Source organism: Scardinius erythrophthalmus (genome assembly GCF_964197995.2).
Source record: "Scardinius erythrophthalmus genome assembly, chromosome: 2".
NCBI lineage: Eukaryota > Metazoa > Chordata > Actinopteri > Cypriniformes > Leuciscidae > Scardinius > Scardinius erythrophthalmus.
This window is the reverse complement of record NC_138222.1, coordinates 4,445,207-4,462,742: the sequence shown is the minus strand read 5'-3', so window position 1 is coordinate 4,462,742 and position 17,536 is coordinate 4,445,207. Positions and strand designations below refer to the sequence as shown.

Sequence of the window (17,536 nt, the reverse complement as noted above, 5' to 3'; positions counted from 1 at the left end):
TTAAACATGGCATATTGGTTTTACAATAGTTGAAGTTATGATGCAGTATAAATATATGACAGAAATATTTAGACAATTAGAATATGTAAATAAATTAGAACTTGACCTTGTAAATTATGAGGGTATGCCTGCAGTCCAATCACACATTATTTACTAATATACCAAACTGTGAACAAGCAACATAGCACACTGTCTAGAAGGATGTCTCTCCGCACTCAAGCTTATCGTTGCTCACGGAACAGGACCACAGAATCAGCAACAGGCACTGGGACATTTCTTGAGAACAATGCCAGGAAATACCAGAGAACATGGAATACTTTTGTCTTGTTCATTACGTGCAAATGAGGTTTCAACAGTGGGAGAGGGGGATATGTCTTTTTTATTATGTATATACCTTTGGCATTACACTTTGACAATGAGTAATATCTGGGAAGGAACAGTTCACAGGGGAAAAAATGGCCCACTGATGCTGGGGGTCAGGGGTGAATGGACAGTCTAGTTTGAGCTGATAGCAAGCCAACAGTAATTCAGATAACCACGTGTTATAGCCTAGGTACGTTAAAAAAGCATCTCTGAATGTACAACACACAGACATCCCAAGTCTCCCGGAAGTTCCGGGAGTCTCCCGCATATTGATAGCGGCTCCCTGATGCCCGCAAATTAGTTAAAATCTCCCAGAATCTAGAGCGAGCGCGCAACAGGGTGCATGCGAGACCAGGCCCGTCGCAACAAGGCAGGCAAACCAAGCAATTGCTTGGGGCCCCGAGCTGTCCTGGGGCCCCAAGAACAACGACTGGTTAAGAATAAAATGCAACGACAAACTGTGTGAGCGCCCCTTTGATAGTCAATATATATATATATATATATATATATATATATATATATATATATATATATATATATATATATATATATATTCTTAAAACTACTAATGGATTTACATGTTTTCAGTTCATCGTCGAGACTATTCCACAGAACGATTTCTGAAGGATCATAAGACACCAAAGACTGGAGTACTTGCTGATGAAAATTCAGCTTTGCATCACAAAAATAAATTACATTTTAAAATATATTAAAAAAGAGAACCATTATTTTAAATTGTAATAATATTTCATAATATTACTGTTTTTTTTTGTTGTTGTTGTTGTTTTTACTGCAGGCTTGATGAGCATAAGAGACTTCTTTTAAAAACATGAAAAATAGTAATGTTTCCAAACTTTTGACTGGTACTATATATATATATATATATATATATATATACAGTATACAATATGTTTTATTTTTTTACTTAAGTGCGCATCATGCAGGGTTTTACTGTGGCAGTGTCACAGTGGTACAACCAAAAAAAAAAAAAAAAAAAACCTGTCATAACCTTGTAACCCAGCATCACGCCTCTTTAATTAGCACTCTCTTGCTTGCTTTATCTGTGGGACACTCAGTTCTTCGAATTAATAAGGACACAAAACCTAATAGCCTACAGGAATAATGAAACTCCTTCAAAATGTTAATACATTTCTTCTCGTGTTGGCTGGCCTCTCAATAACTGGGTAAGTAGTTACTTTGTCATTTGTAGCTGGCTTACTGTTGCTTTTAGTGTTTGGTTCTTAAATGAATAAACTACAACATATCAGTAATTAAACTATTTAGGAGTTTAAGTGTCATTTTAATTTAGACTGATTTAAAAAAAAAACTGTTCTAATTAACAGCAGTCTTTGTGGACTAAACTGTGGAAATCATCGGTTTTCATATTTTAAAATACATAAAAATATTTAAAATAATTACAAACTATTATACTTTGCTTTGTTGATATACACAAATAGGACCATCTGGCCATAATTGCATTAGCTTTTTGACATACTGAGACATACTGTACACAAAGGTTGAAATCTGCAGACCCAGTATTACAGTTTATTTTTATTTAAGTAAGTAAGTAAGTAAAGTAAGTAAAACTTTATTGTCCCACGAAGGGAAATTTGTCTTGGGCCATCACCCATGCTGCCGTCAGTATACAATTAACATACAGCAAATTAACAAACCAGGCAATATTAGTAATATAAATTGCGTAAGTTACAGCTCCATACCACCACTATTTAACATCTTTACAGACACTGAGTTTTTGAATCTGTTCAGTCTGCAGCGAGGAACTCTAAACCTCCTCCCAGAAGGCAGCAACTCGTACTCTGTGTACAGGATATGCGACGGATCGCACACAATCTTTTTAGCTTGCGTTAAAGTAACCTGTTCATAGAGAGTCTGCAATGATGTCTGTTCTTTCACTCCAATAATTTTCCAAGCAGTGTGGATCATCCGTAACAGTTTAGTTCTACATGCTACGGACAGATTACCAAACCAGACTATAATGCTATATCTAATTAAACTCTCGAAGACTGCCTGATAAAAAATGATCATAAACCTTTGATCCACACCATAAAGTCTAAGACGCCGTAAAAAGTGCAACCGTTGTTGTAATCTACTGCAAAGATTATCTACATGGATATTCCATGTCAGTAAATTATCAAAAGAGACACCAAGATATTTATGTGAAGGGACCTGTATGATGGTTTCATTGTGGATAATCACAGGCCTGTGATCACCAACTCCTCTGGGATCGAACACCATTTCATTTGTCTTATTGACATTCAGAGCTAGGTGGTTATCCTCGCACCAATTCACAAACTGTTCAATCTCTGAAAGATATTCAGACAAGTCCCCTGTCTTCTTCAGTAATCATTACGCCTATGGAAATTATACCATTGTTACCATGTTCGGTCTACTACTCTATTTTAATGTTGGTCATTATGGTGGTACTTGGAGAACCAAATATTTTCTGAATTGGTACTTGGTGTAAAAAGTTTGAGAACCACTGTGTTAGATCAAATATTTAAAATATTGCTTTATGTTGTTTCTACATTAATTTAGAGATTAAATGTGAAATTATTCAAATATAAAAATATATAAAAAAATTAATGTTAGGTGTGATTAATCGTGATAAATCACATAAATAGTCATGATTCCTGTCTTGTGTTCCCCTTGTCTTGTGTGGACTTTTGTTATTTCCAGTTCTGTGCCATGTTTTGTAGTCCTTTGTAGTTTTCTTGTTTATTAGTATACCCAGGTGTTTTTTCTTGTTTATTAGTATACCCAGGTGTTTTTCATTTTAATGCATTGTATTTTTAGGGCTTGCATTTTTATGGGCTGAAATTCAACATGGTTGAATATTTAAGCTGTGAATATTTCAATTAAAAACATTTCAAACACATTTTCATTATTAAAAATTCAATAATCCATATTCACCTTTCATATTTCACTTCCAAAATATTCAAACTGTTCAAAAATACAACCTATAATATTCAACTGGCAATTTTCGGTCCATTTTATTCCGCTTTGCAAATTCGCTTCCACAAATTCAGTGGTTCAAATTCGACAGTAAATTCAACGGAACTGCAGGAAAAGCAGTAGATTACCGAGATACTCTCCATCTGCTGTTAGTCGATCTCACCAGCAGGTGGTGCAAAAGCGCGTGTTGTGACGAAGACCAGCAACAGTTAGAGCAAGCCATTCATTCATAAAACTCATTTATAGCAATGTAAGTGTATTTACATTGCTGGTTGGTTGCTCATTTGGATTGTTTGACTGTATACGAGATGAAAAAAGATGGTGCCGTTGTATGTGGCACGCCGTCTGCTGCTCTCCTTCTCACTTTTAAATTCTGTCTTCTTATATTTTTTATGTTTGTTTTTATGCCTGTCGTTACTGACTTCGGACTGCAATATGTCATTTGTGTATGATCGTCAAACATTATTAAACATCCGCATGGCTATCGACTCAACCAAGGGTGACGTTGATGAACACTGCCGATTTCCCCCACCTGTGTGCGAGCACTTCCCTGTACAGCGGCGCTGGTGTCCCGCTGGTTTTCCCTGGAGGCGACGGCGTCGGAGGATACGCGGCAAGCGGGGTGGAATTGCTGCTCGTTTAAAGTCTCTTGCACGGTCTTCACCAGAGTGTGTTGGTCCTGTGCTAACCCGTGAGCGTCACCTTGCTGGTACCTTTGCGTGGTCTTTCTCTTCTCATCGGTTGCTTCAACCTGTAATTGGATGCCTTTCGTCCGCACCTTCGCGCGTCATCTCACCCAGCTTTCGACGTCGTGGAGTAAATCATTCCAATCTTTGTTCGCTAACTCAAACAACACAGCTGGAGGAAGCTGCACTGCCACTTAAAATGGCTTTGATCAACGCCCGGTCAGTGGTGAACAAGACATTTTTAATAAACAATTTCTTCACGACGCAGGATTTGGACATTTTATTTATCACTGAGACTTGGATTAAGCCGGATGAGTTAAGTCCATTCACTGAACTTGTCCCACAGGATTGCTCTTTCCTCAACACACCGCGGCTATCTGGCCGTGGAGGGGGCCTAGCGTCACTGTTTAAAAAACATTTACCCTGCCGCAGTCTAATAACTAGCCCTTGTCGCAGTTTTGAAGTGCAATTGGTGCAACCTACAACAACAATCTCTCAGGTATTTGCCTTGATTTATCGTCCGCCTCTGCCAAATAAGGATTTCTTAAATGAATTTGCCGAGTTTGTGGGAGATCTTGTTACGAGATATGACAGAATTTTGATTATAGGAGATTTTAACATTCATGTATGCTGTGATAATAACCCACTCTCTAAAGAGTTCTTGAACCTCATTGCCTCTTTTGACCTGGATCAGTGGGTGTCTGGTCACACTCACATCCAGGGACATACCTTAGATTTAATCTTAACACGTGGACTACATGTATCAGACATCAGCATCAGTAATACTGGTTTGTCGGATCACTTTCCGATTCTGTTTTCTCTGCCTCTTAATGCTTCTATACATAAATCTCATACTTATTCACGGACAACTCGAATTTTTAAAGAATCTGCTAAGGAGGACTTTGTGGCACTATATCCTGGTTTACCTGCGAATCAAGCCATGATTCCACTATTAAGCTCCCTAGATGCTGATAACCACTTGATATGTTTCAACTCTTTTTGCTCTGATGTTTTAAATGTTGTGGCCCCTATCAGAAAAAAGAAAAACAAACTCAATCATGTGGCGAAACCATGGTTAAATGACAATGTTCGCTCTCAAAGACAGATCTGTAGAAGGGCTGAACGCAAGTGGAATAAGGACAGACTACATGTCTCCTATGAACTTTTAAAGGAGTCACTCGCTGCATTTCAGCGAGTTGCAAAATCTGCTAAAAACCACTATTTTTCGGAACTGATCAGACTTAATAGTAATAGGCCTAATGTTTTATTTTCAGTAATTGACTCTGCTCTTCATCCCACCACTAATAAATTTCCAGAGATGTCTGACTCTCTCTGTGAAAACTTTGCGATTCACTTCAAAGAGAAGACCTCACTAATTAGATCTCAAATACCATCGCTAACTTTTATGCCACTTGAAGTGCCTATATGCTCTTCTACATGGTCTGTCTTTGAGCCTGTTACTCTTGACTCTCTGACTAGGATTGTCTCAGTTTTGAAACCTACCAGCTGCTTTCAGGATGTGATTCCTACTAGATTTTTTAAGCAAGTATTTTGTGCTATTGGTCCAGACTTGTTGTATATTATAAACAAATGTCTTTGTACTGGGGTTGTTCCAAACAGCCTGAAACATGCTTCAGTTTTGCCCAAACTTAAGGGGTCTAAATTGGACTCATCAATCCTGAGTAACTATCGCCCTATTTCAAATCTGCCTTTTATCTCGAAAATTCTGGAAAAAGTGGTTCTGAGTCAACTCCAGTCTTTTTTAACTGATAGTCAGATTTATGAGAAATTTCAGTCCGGTTTTAAATCACGTCATAGTACTGAATCTGCACTATTAAGAGTCATGAACGATATAATGCTCTCAACTGATACTGGGCAATCTGTGGCTTTGGTCTTGTTAGATCTCAGCTCTGCATTTGATTTGGTTGATCATAATATCTTAATCTCTCGTCTCGAAGCGTCCACGGGTTTTCGGGGTACTGTTTTAAATTGGTTCCGCTCATATTTGTCGAATAGAAGCTTCTCTGTTCACATCGGGCAACAGTGTTCATCTAAAATGAAACTGAGGTCCGGTGTTCCGCAGGGTTCTATTCTTGGCCCGGAATTGTTTAATCTGTATATGCTACCTCTGGGCTCCATTTTATCTAGACACGGAGTTTCCTTTCACTTGTATGCTGATGACACTCAAATTTACCTGCCCCTGAAGCATGACGACAAGTTTGCCTTAAAACCTCTAATGGACTGCCTGGACGAATTGAAACTATGGCTCTCTGGTAATTTCTTGAGTCTAAATGAGAGAAAGACGGAATTTATTATGTTTGGTCCAAACGATCGTACCACACATGATATTGACCCCCAAACGTTGTCATCGTATAGTACCACCTATGTTCGGAACCTGGGGGTCTGGATTGATAATAACCTTAAATTTGAAAAGCAGATATGTGCTGTGGTAAAATCTTGCTTCTTTCACCTCCGTCTTTTAGCTAAGGTTAAGCCATTTCTCTCTGTCAAACACTTTGAGATTGCTATGCATGCATTTGTAACATCCAGATTGGACTATTGTAATTCTCTATACATCGGTATTTCGCAGAAATGCATCAGCCGTCTCCAACTAGTCCAAAATGCAGCTGCACGCCTCCTCAAAGGGAAGCGTAAATTCGAACACATCACACCAGTCCTGATGTCGCTACACTGGCTACCGGTCAAATTTAGAATTGATTTTAAAGTTCTGTTATTTGTTTTTAAATCGCTACAGAAACAGGCTCCACTATACTTATCTGAATTGCTCCATCCAGTATCTCAATCAAGATCACTAAGGTCGGGGGATTCAAACTCTCTGTCTGTCCCACGAACCAGACTTAAAAATAGGGGTGATCGTGCATTTGCAGCCTATGGACCCAAGCTATGGAATAGCTTACCGTCGCATATTAGATCTGCAAAAACTCTGTCACTTTTCAAATCTTCCTTGAAAACGCATTTATTTTCATTAGCTTTTAAAATATCTTGATATGTGTATTTTCTGTGGGTATCTTCTCTTGTGTACTATGTTGATATTGTGCTTGTTTTCTATCTCTTTTGCCTTGTTAAGCACTTTGGTCAACGCTAGTTGTTTTTAAATGTGCTATACAAATAAAATTGTATTGTATTGTATTTGTGATTATTATGATGGCGGTTTTATGTTAAATTCAGTGTCTTCACGATTACTTTCCCTGTGTAGCCTACAAGCATCTTTCTCTACCGTGAACAAGATTATAATGTTATTCCCCGATGCGGATATACAGATCCAATATAACATTTTTGAGGTTGACATATATTTCTCTTGGTTGTTTAGTTGCCTTAACTTTATATTGTGGCTATGTGCTGCATGCAAGCTATTAGGGTTTCCCTCAATACTTAAGGATTCACCAGCTGGACATATAAAACGCTTAACGTAGCTTAATGGACTAATTACAGTGATATAAAAGACCAAACTCGCAGGCAAGCAGATTGACTCAGAATAACGCGCAAAGTTTAATGCTGAGCTTTTCCCAGTGATAGACTGGCATAAAGTTGGCTTGACGTTGGACATTAGCACATTTAGGGACCGTCTCTAAAGTGTATACGACTTTGGTATACACGTTTCTAACTTCAATAGCATTTGAATAGAACGACTTACAGTCATAAAACCAACTGTAAAGTGTTCATGTAGTGTCAGGCATAATGCGCACCCTTTGGATTTTTGATATTTATTCAAATAAATTAAAGTTTGCTATTGAAGTTAGAAACGTGTATGCCAATGTTTTATACATAGCCTACTTTTGAGACGGTCCCTAAATATGCGAATATCCAATGTCAAGCCAATTTTACATTTATTAGGCTACATTTAGTCATTTATTTAGCAGATGCTTTTATCCAAAGCAATTTACAGTTAAACTAACAATAGGAGGACAACAATATGCAAGTGCTATGACTCTTCCCAGTTTAAGCTAATGCAATACACGTTGGCATAGCCTACTATACTATACTATATATAGGCCTATATATATATACTGGAGAGAGAGAGAGAGAGAGAGAGAGAGAGAGAGAGAAGAGAAGAGAAAGTGTTAGTATTGATCAAGTGTTGATTTTATGCCAGTATATCACGAAACGCTCTGCATGAAACTTTGCGTGTTACGTTCATATTCTTAGTCCATCGAGCATATATAGTAGCCTACAGCCTACATCCCCAATAAGGTGCGAGTTTGGTCTTTTATATCACTGTATTAGTCCATAAACTACGTTAAGCGTTTTGTCCGGACAGAAGGGGAATCCTCGAGTGTGAGGTATTGAGGGAAACCGGTTATAATCCTGTTCATGTAGAGAAAGCTGATAACATGTAGGCTACACAGGGAAAGTAACAATGAAGTTATTGAATGAAACATAAAAACAGCTTTTGTGTCTTTATCATCTTTCCGCATATATAGGCTACTGACACAGATAATCATTTTCATTTTATGAATGAATGGCTTGCTCTAACTGTTGCTGGTCTTCGTCACAACACGCGCTTTTGCACCACCTGCTGGTGAGGTTGACTAACAGCAGATGGAGAGTATCTCGGTAATCTACTGCTTTTCCTGCAGTTCCGTTGAATTTACTGTCGAATTTGAACCACTGTATTTGTGGAAGCGAATTTGGAAAGCGAAATAAAATGGACCGAAAATTGCCAGTTGAATATTATAGGTTGTATTTTTGAACAGTTTGAATATTTTGGAAGTGAAATATGAAAGGTGAATATGGATTATTGAATTTTTAATAATGAAAATGTGTTTGAAATGTTTTTAATTGAAATATTCACAGCTTAAATATTCAACCATGTTGAATTTCAGTCCATAAAAATGCAAGCCCTAAAAATACAATGCATTAAAATGCAAGCATGGTTAATGCAATGCCTATTTTTTTTTCAAGTAGTGCAATTCAACAGGCTTTTTGTTTCAAAAACATTTGACATTATTTTACTTCCATAGCCACAGCCCCTTGTTATCTTGTTTAGCTTGTTTGCCTGTGTATTTAAACCTCTGTGCTTCAGTTGTTGTTTGTTGGTCGTTGTTTGCTGTAGTTGTTTCCTGTTTCTTGCTTCTTGTTCCTGTCCTTGTCCTGAGTTCCTTTGTTTGCCCTGGATTACCCATTTGTTTCATTAAAGTAGTGCTTGCTAGTGGTGGGCAGATCGAGGCTAGTGATGGCCAGATCGAGGCTTCGTGAAGCAATGAAACAGTTGAACCAAATGGGCCATATTGTTTCGAGGCTTCGAATCAATCCGACACCCGTCTCAACGGTGACACCTAGTGGTCACTTGCAGGTGTTGATCTGAAACAACCTTGACGAGCCATTAAAAAAATGTGTTGTTTTTTTATTATTGTATTTTTCTAATATGTGAAGCTTGTAACCTATAGGCTCCTAACTGTGCATAATGTTATTTTGGTCCTGCAAAATGAATATTAATAAAAGAAATCAAGCCACAATGTCTCACTTTTTTAGAGATTTTTATATAAAAAATATATAAAAATATTAATTTCTCTGCTGTGGAAGGACTTAGCCTACTTCTTTTTTTTTACAGATAATTTCTCCAGCCTTTGAAAAAATCCTCTCACAACGGATACTTGTTGCTGGCATGCAAATATATTTTTTAGCTAGGACATACAAATGAGGAAAGATCACTGCTCTCTCTTTCCAGTAAGTTAGTGGATCAGTTTATGCTTTAAGTTTATGCTGAGTGTGCAGAGAAAAATGTAATGGAATGTAGAACTACAACAATAGGAAAACCAAAATGATGTTGTCACTGGCAGTATATTGGGTACTCGTATGTAGACCTATAAAATGTATATTCACACAATATTATATTATATTATATTCACATTGAAGCTATTTTTAACATGATTGGCAGTTGTGATTGGGACATTAGTTTGTAGGGCATAGGGCTATGGACTTTCTAAACAGTGTCCCAAAAGTTTGTAATTATATTTCAATTATAATTATATTTCAAACAGATGGCCCAGCAGTGTCAGTAGCAGGTCTAGGTACAGGGGGAATGCCATCCTCTGCACCCAGCAAAATGGCAGGATGAGAGCTCCTCAAATGGCGCATCATGGATGATGTATTGTTGCAGTAGGCTAGCTGCCAATCACAATACACACATCTCACTTTATTTGGGGTTTCTAAATGGAAATGCTCCCACACCACAGATGTTTTTATTTACACCTCCATTTTTATTTATCTATCTATCTCTTAATCTATCCATGTATCTATATGTATCTATCTATTAATCTATCTGTCTATATATATTTCTATCTATGCACAGTCAAGTCAAGACAAGTCAAGTGTATTTGTATAGCGCTTTTCACAATACAGATTGTATCAAAGCAGCTTCACAGTATTAAATTAAAATAATACAACAAGGTTTGTTTCTAATGGAATTTATTGATTGATACAATTAAAATTAAATATCCCCAAAATATCCCCAACTGAGCAAGCCAAAGGCAACAGTGGCAAGGAACCGAAAAACTCCATCAGGTGACCTAATGGAGAAAAAAAAAAACTTGGGAGAACCCAGGCTCAGTCGGGGGCCAGTTCTCCTCTGGCGTTTATAAACTAGAGACCGGATTTAACTGTAAAGTTAAAAATATTATATGAATGCCTGGCTGAAGAGATGCGTCTTTAATCTAGTTTTAAACTGGGAGAGCGAGTCTGAGCAACGAACAGTATCAGGAAGGCTATTCCAGAGTTTTGGAGCTAAATGTGAAAATGCTCTCCCTCCTTTGGTGGACCTAGATATCCTAGGTATGACCAAAAGCCTCGAATTTAGTGATCTTAAAGATTGCGATGGATTGTAGGGCGATAGAAGATCCGTTAAATAGACTGGAGCTAAGCCGTTTAGGGCTTTATAAGTCAGTAGCAATACCTTGTAGTTAATACGGGACTTTATAGGTAACCAATGTAGTGATATTAAAATCGGTGTTATATGATCATATTTTCTTGATCTAGTAAGAACTCTAGCGGCGGCATTTTGGACTAACTGTAGCTTGTTTATTGATGATGCAGGACAACCAGCTAATAACGCATTACAGTAATCTAGTCTCGAGGTCATGAATGCATGAACTAACTTTTCTGCATCAGAAACTGATAGCATGTTACGTAGCTTAGCAATGTTTCTAAGGTGGAAAAAGGCTGTTTTTGTAACATATGAAATATGATTTTCAAAAGACAGGTTGCAATCTTATATAACACCCAGGTCTTTTACTGTAGAGGATAAAGTAACAGGGCATCCTATTATGTTAAAATTGTATTGTGAGAGGTTTGGTGGGCGTTTTTTTTAACCTATAAGTATTACCTCTGTCTTGTCTGGATTTAATAAAAGAAAATTACGCGTCATCGAATCTTTTATATCTTTAACACACTCTGTCAGTTTGGATAATTTAGCGTTTTCATTCGGCTGTGATGAAATATGTATTTGAGTGTCATCAGCATAACAATGGAAACTAATTCCATGTTTCCTTATAATATTTCCAAGTGGCAACATATATATTGAGAATAATAGAGGGCCCAACACAGATCCCTGCGGCACTCCATAGTTTACTGGAGTTATGATCAATTTTTCTCCATTTAAATAGACAAAATGATAGCGGTCAGATAAGTATGATCTCAGCCAGCTTAATGCTTGTCCTTGAACGCCAGTATAATTTTGTAGCCGATCTAAGAGTATTGTGTGATCTATAGTATCGAACGCAGCACTAAGATCAAGTAAAACTAATATTGAGATACAGCCTTGGTCAGAAGCTAAAAGTAAATCATTTGTGATTTTAACAAGCGCAGTTTCAGTGCTATGGTGCGGCCTGAATCCAGACTGAAACTTTTCATAGATGTCATTTTCTTGCAAGAAAGAGCCCAGTTGAGCGGACACAACTTTTTCTTATATTTTAGACATAAATGGAAGATTTGAAATTGGTCTATAATTTGCTAGGTTATTATGATCTAATTGTGGTTTCTTAATGAGTGGTTTTATAACTGCCAATTTAAATGTTCTTGGAACATAACCTAAAGATAAAGATGAGTTAATAATATTGAGGAGAGGCTCTTCCACTATAGGTAACACTTCTTTCAGTAGTTGGTATAGGATCTAATAAACATGTTGTTTTAGAGGAAGTGATAAGTTTATTTAGCTCTTTTTGTTCTATAGTTGTAAAGCACTGTAATTGTTCTTTCAGGGTGATAATTGAGGCTGAACTATAAGGCGCGATTGAAATCATGAAATCATTACTACTAAACTGTAACAGGATATTTTGTTCCGTTGACGTTCGTTTATTTGTTAGTCTAGCCACGGTGTTAAATAAAAACCTTGGATTGTTTTGGTTATTTTCTATTAGTTTGCGGAGATGCTCAGCCCTGGCCGCTTTTAGGGCCTTTTTATAACGTGACATACTGTCTTTCCACGCGATTCTTAAGGCCTCTAAATTAGTTTGTTTCCATTTACGCTCTAAATTACGGGTTTCTCTCTTTAGTACATGCGTAGTATTGTTGTACCATGGTGCTTTAATTTTCTCTCTGACCTTTTTTAATCTAATGGGTGCAACAATATCCAGTGTTCCAGAGAGAATGGTGCTCATAGTGCTAGTTAGTTTCTCTAGTTCATCTGTTTGTTTGGGTTCAGGCAGCAGCAGAGACAGATCGGATAAACAATTTGAGAAATTATCCATGGTAGATGGGAGGATTGTTCTGCCTGGTCGATAACGCGGCGCAGCATGACATATTACAGCAGTACGTAATATGCAAGTTACCATGTAATGGTCAGTAACATCATCACTTTGCGGTATAATATCTATATCGGTTGGATTGGTTCCATATGATATAATTAAATCGAGTGTATGATTAAGACGATGAGTGGGACCAGTGACGTTTTGCTTGACCCCAAAGGAGTTTAATAAATCTGTAAACGCAGTCCCTAACGCATCATTTGAATTATCTACGTGTATGTTAAAATCTCCAACAATTAATGCTTTATCGACGTTGACCAATAGATCTGAGAGAAAATCTGCAAACTCTTTTAGGAAATCAGCGTAAGGCCCTGGCGGTCTATATACGGTAGCCAAAGCTAAAGAAAATAGGGTTTTTTTTCCTTACATCTGAGAGCGTAACATTTAGTACAAGTACTTCAAACGAATTAAACTTGTCACCTGTTTTCTGGGTAACATTAAGAATATCTCTATAGATTGTTGCAACACCACTGCCACGACCAATCAGACGGGGCTCATGCTTATAACAGTATCCAGGAGGAGTAGACTCATTAAGACGGAAATAATCATTTGGTTTAAGCCAGGTTTCAGTAAGGCAAAGTACATCGATGCTATTGTCTGTGACTATTTAATTTACAATAACTGCCTTAGGTGTGAGTGATCTAATGTTTAGAAGACCTAGCTTTAGAAATTGTTTTTGTTCACTAATAGCGAGATTTTCTGTTTCAATAACAATTAGATTTTTCCTAGATCCTGCAGTAGATTTATTTGATCTCACTAAACGAGGAATAGACACAGTTTCTAACGCATTACAATTCTGAGACAGTAATATTGTAAGGTAAAGAATTACTTTTAAATTACAGTAACAAATAATGTATAATGTATTGCAGTTTGGAAGTAACTTGCACAACACTGTCTATGCATCTATTAATGTGTCACTATATGTATACTCTGTCTGTCTCTAGCCTATCAGTCAATTTGTAAATTTAAATGTAAGCCTAAATATAACTAAACATAAATGTCACTATATCACCAAAAATCCGCTATCTCAAAATCAAACTCCTCTCACAAAAACCCACGAGGTCAAGATGCGTTGACTTCACTTTTATACAGATGTGCAATTGTGTGGTCTGTTCCCGACCCTGTCAATCAAACGGCGGACCATGCCACCTGTCGAAATACTTGTGAAACACTCCGAAGCTTCATTTACTCGTAGTCACGTGACATGGGTGTTTTGAATCACGCTTCGGATCAGTGTTTCGAAACATCTGCGCTTCGGGATCTCGAAAAGCTTCGGAACGTGATTTCCCTTTCGTGGTCACTACGAGTTACGTCAGTGACGACGAATGGGGTTTCGCTTAGAAAGCCTATCATCTTCGAGTATATAAAACGAGCCAATGGCAATGAAATGCCATGGGTCAGCGGAATTTGCATAGCGTAACTCTGCCCCACCCTGTGGGTATATAAGGAAGTACGCCGGCAACATGCAGATATGTTTTCGCTTCGGAGCCAATTCACTCCACAGCCAATTCTGAGTTCATTTCTATTTCTCTTCGAGATGAGCCTCTCTCCAGGTGTTGGTGTGACAGTGAGTTCCAGCGAGTGCACATTCCCTGCTTATCTGTGCAGTGATTTGCCAGTGTTTGTGTGTTCATCTCCCTGGTCGCTTCAACACTTTGCGGAGAATCTCCTTTCACAAGAGCATTGTACGCGGCACGTCTTTTTAAAGATGCCTCGCCCGTGCACTTCTGGTTGCGGTCGCGTCATATCTGATTCTGATGGGCTCAATCGCTGTCTTGCGTGTCTGGCGTTGACCACGCTAAGGCAGACTTTGTGGATGAATCATGTTCCCAATGCGGGAACATGACCATCGCGCTGTTGCGGTCGAGACTTAATGACCTTGTTCGAGGGAGGACCCCTCATCCGCACCCCGATCTACGAGCTCCGCGAGAGCTGGTACTTCAGCTGGCAGTCAGGGTGACCTGAGGGTTACGGTGTGTAACAAAGCGCCGACTATTCCACGCTCCACACCCCCCTCTAGCACAGTGCGACCCGAGAGCGTTCTGATTGAGCCCGCAGTACAGTCTAAAAAGGTATGGTAGAGGAGCGCTTCCTGGACTCCAAAGTTTGGTTAAAATCGAGGTGCTCTTTGGATGGGAAACTAAATGCCACAAATCAAAAAGGAAAAAGGAACTCCAAGGCACTCTCAATTGCAAAAGTTAAAAAGCCTTTATTATTATGGCTTGGTCACATTAACCTTCTAAAAAACTCCAACGCGTTTCGGCTACATGCCTTCTTCTGGGAGTTAAACAGATCTCAAACAAACAAAGTTTCTTATGAACTAACAGTCCACCAATCAGAAGTCTCCATCTGTCAACTGCGGTGCTGAGGCTAATTATTAGTACACACAAGAGACAGCAGATGTCATCATTTCCACTTCTTACCAAATCAATTGAGTACACACAAAAACTGACTTCATGAAAGGAACATACCAGTACCCAACACGGTGACCAATACAAGTCAAAATACAAGCATAGTATACAAATTTCAAACCACCATAGGACAACAGAACATCAAAGATATACACTAAGGTCAAGTTACTCATTCAAGCCTGGATATTTAGTAGCCTGCAGGCGATATATCCAGAACGCTTCCCGTTGATTCAGCTGCCTTTGCCTATTGCCTTTTCTTAGGGACAAAGGGATGTGGTCAATCCCACAGACCTGTAAGGTGGATTGGTCACTATTGTGATGTTCCATATAGTGTCTTGCCATGGGATAGTTGGTGTTACCTGTGCGAATTGCGTATTTGTGTTCAGCCAGTCTGTCCAATAAACGCCGCTTGGTTCTTCCTACATAAAAGACTTCACACATAGGACATTCCAATCTATAAATGACAAAGGTGGTTTGGCAGTTTATAAAATGGTTAATAGTAAATTCCTTTTGAGAACCAACATCATGAAAAATTTTGGTTTGTCTTACATTAGCACAATGGTTGCAGTGATGGCATTTGTAAGAACCTATGGGCCTAGGGCCTAACCCTGTTTGTTTTACTTCTGGTTTAAGATAACTGTGAACCAGTCTATCTTGTAGGGTTGGACATCTTCTAAAACTAATGAGAGGTGGTTCAGGAAAGACCTGACTTAATACCTCATCACTTTCAATAATTCCCCAGTTTTTTTGTATGATTTGCCTTATCTGTTCAGCCTCTGTACTGTATGTAGTGACAAAAACAGACCTCTCTTTTGTTAGTTTCAGTGTATTCCTTTGTAGTAATGATGCCCTATCTACATGTTTGGCTCTGGTGTAAGCTTTTTGGAGAGTAGAGCTTCTATATCCCCTTTCCTTAAACCGTGACATCATCTCTAGTGATTTACTTTCAAAAACATGATCTTGGTCACAGATCCTCTTCACTCTCTGAAACTGTCCATATGGGACATTCTCTTTAAGCCAATTTGGATGGAAACTCTTGGTATGTAAAATTGTGTTTCTGTCTGTCGGTTTTCTATACACTGATGTATGCAACTGATAATTCTGTTAAACAAGATTTTCAAGAAAAACTTGAGACGGACCTCTTGAAATATACAAAAAGCCTCAAAGAAGTGAAGATACGAAAACTTCAGAGAGATGCCACAGATTATAATGAGGACAACGTCTACAACTGGAAAAAGAAAGTACCAAGGAGCATGGATGGAGGTCGCCCAGCTGGTAGGAAACCCAGAACCGTCTCCTTCAACTTTACTAGCAGTGAAGAAGAGGACAACTCGGGATCCTCTGCAGCCCAGGCCTCTCGAGAGGATTTTTTAGAACATCCACCATACCCCACCAGAGGGGGGAGGGGATGGAGACGCGGACATGGACGCGGACGAGGAGGGAGCAGGGACATAAGCAGAGGGAGAGGAGAACGAGGAGAGGTAGAAGGACACGAAGAACCCAGATGGACACGGAGCAAAGCCAGACTCAGGCAGTAATCAACATCTCTGGCAAGGTCTTGTCAGAGGAGAGCATCCGAGTCCTGTCTAAAGGATTATCCTTCGCACCAACCCACCCAGGAAAGGAATTTGACACGAAAATCGATCTTTTTCGATTCTACAGAAATCTACATCTAAAAACTTGGTACAAGCAGCAGACCCCAACATCTACAAGCTCCACAGATACAGGTCAGACAGACTCCTTTCCCCGTTTTAAGCCAAAATCTACTTTTTGCCCTTTGGTACAAAATGCTTCTTTACATACATTTGCTAAAAAGGTAAATTTTGATATTGAGAATTTGTTTAAGAATAAAAGGGCATCCAAACGAAGTAACCTTTCTCACAAAGAAAAAAGTGCTTTGGAAACACTATCCAAAGATGAAGATTTAGTTATTAAAAAAGCAGACAAAGGGGGTGCAATTGTGGTTTGGAGTAAGGACTTGTATGTAAAAGAGGCTTCCCGTCAGTTAAATAACACAGAGTTCTACCAACTACTGACCCATAATCCTACGGAGTCTCTTAAAGAGGAATTGGGAAGGATGTTACATCAAGCTAAAGCCAATGGTTGGATCTCAGACCCTGAACTTAGATTTTTGTTTAATGAGAATCCTAGAATGGCATCTTTTTACATGTTACCCAAGATACATAAATGTCTTGAGAACCCCCCAGGTAGACCTGTGATTTCAGGGAACGAAAGTCTTACAGAAGCAGTGTCTAAGTATATTGACTATTTCATTAAACCTTTTCTACTTTCACTCCCTGCATATGTCCAGGACACTACTGATGTTTTAAACAAGAACAAA

At 38.5% G+C, this 17,536-nt stretch overlaps 1 protein-coding gene across 2 annotated transcripts in view; it reads left to right on the top strand.

The window, feature by feature from the left end:
• Positions 1–1,402: 1,402 nt before the first annotated feature.
• Positions 1,403–17,536, top strand: part of LOC308687259 (globoside alpha-1,3-N-acetylgalactosaminyltransferase 1-like) — a 63,822-nt gene continuing 47,688 nt past the window's right edge. For both annotated transcript variants that reach the window (XM_081359640.1, XM_081359639.1), the window contains exon 1: positions 1,403–1,547. In XM_081359640.1, coding sequence (XP_081215766.1) covers positions 1,486–1,547 — 62 coding nt within the window. In that variant the 5' untranslated portion in view covers positions 1,403–1,485. The remainder of the gene's footprint in view (positions 1,548–17,536) is intronic.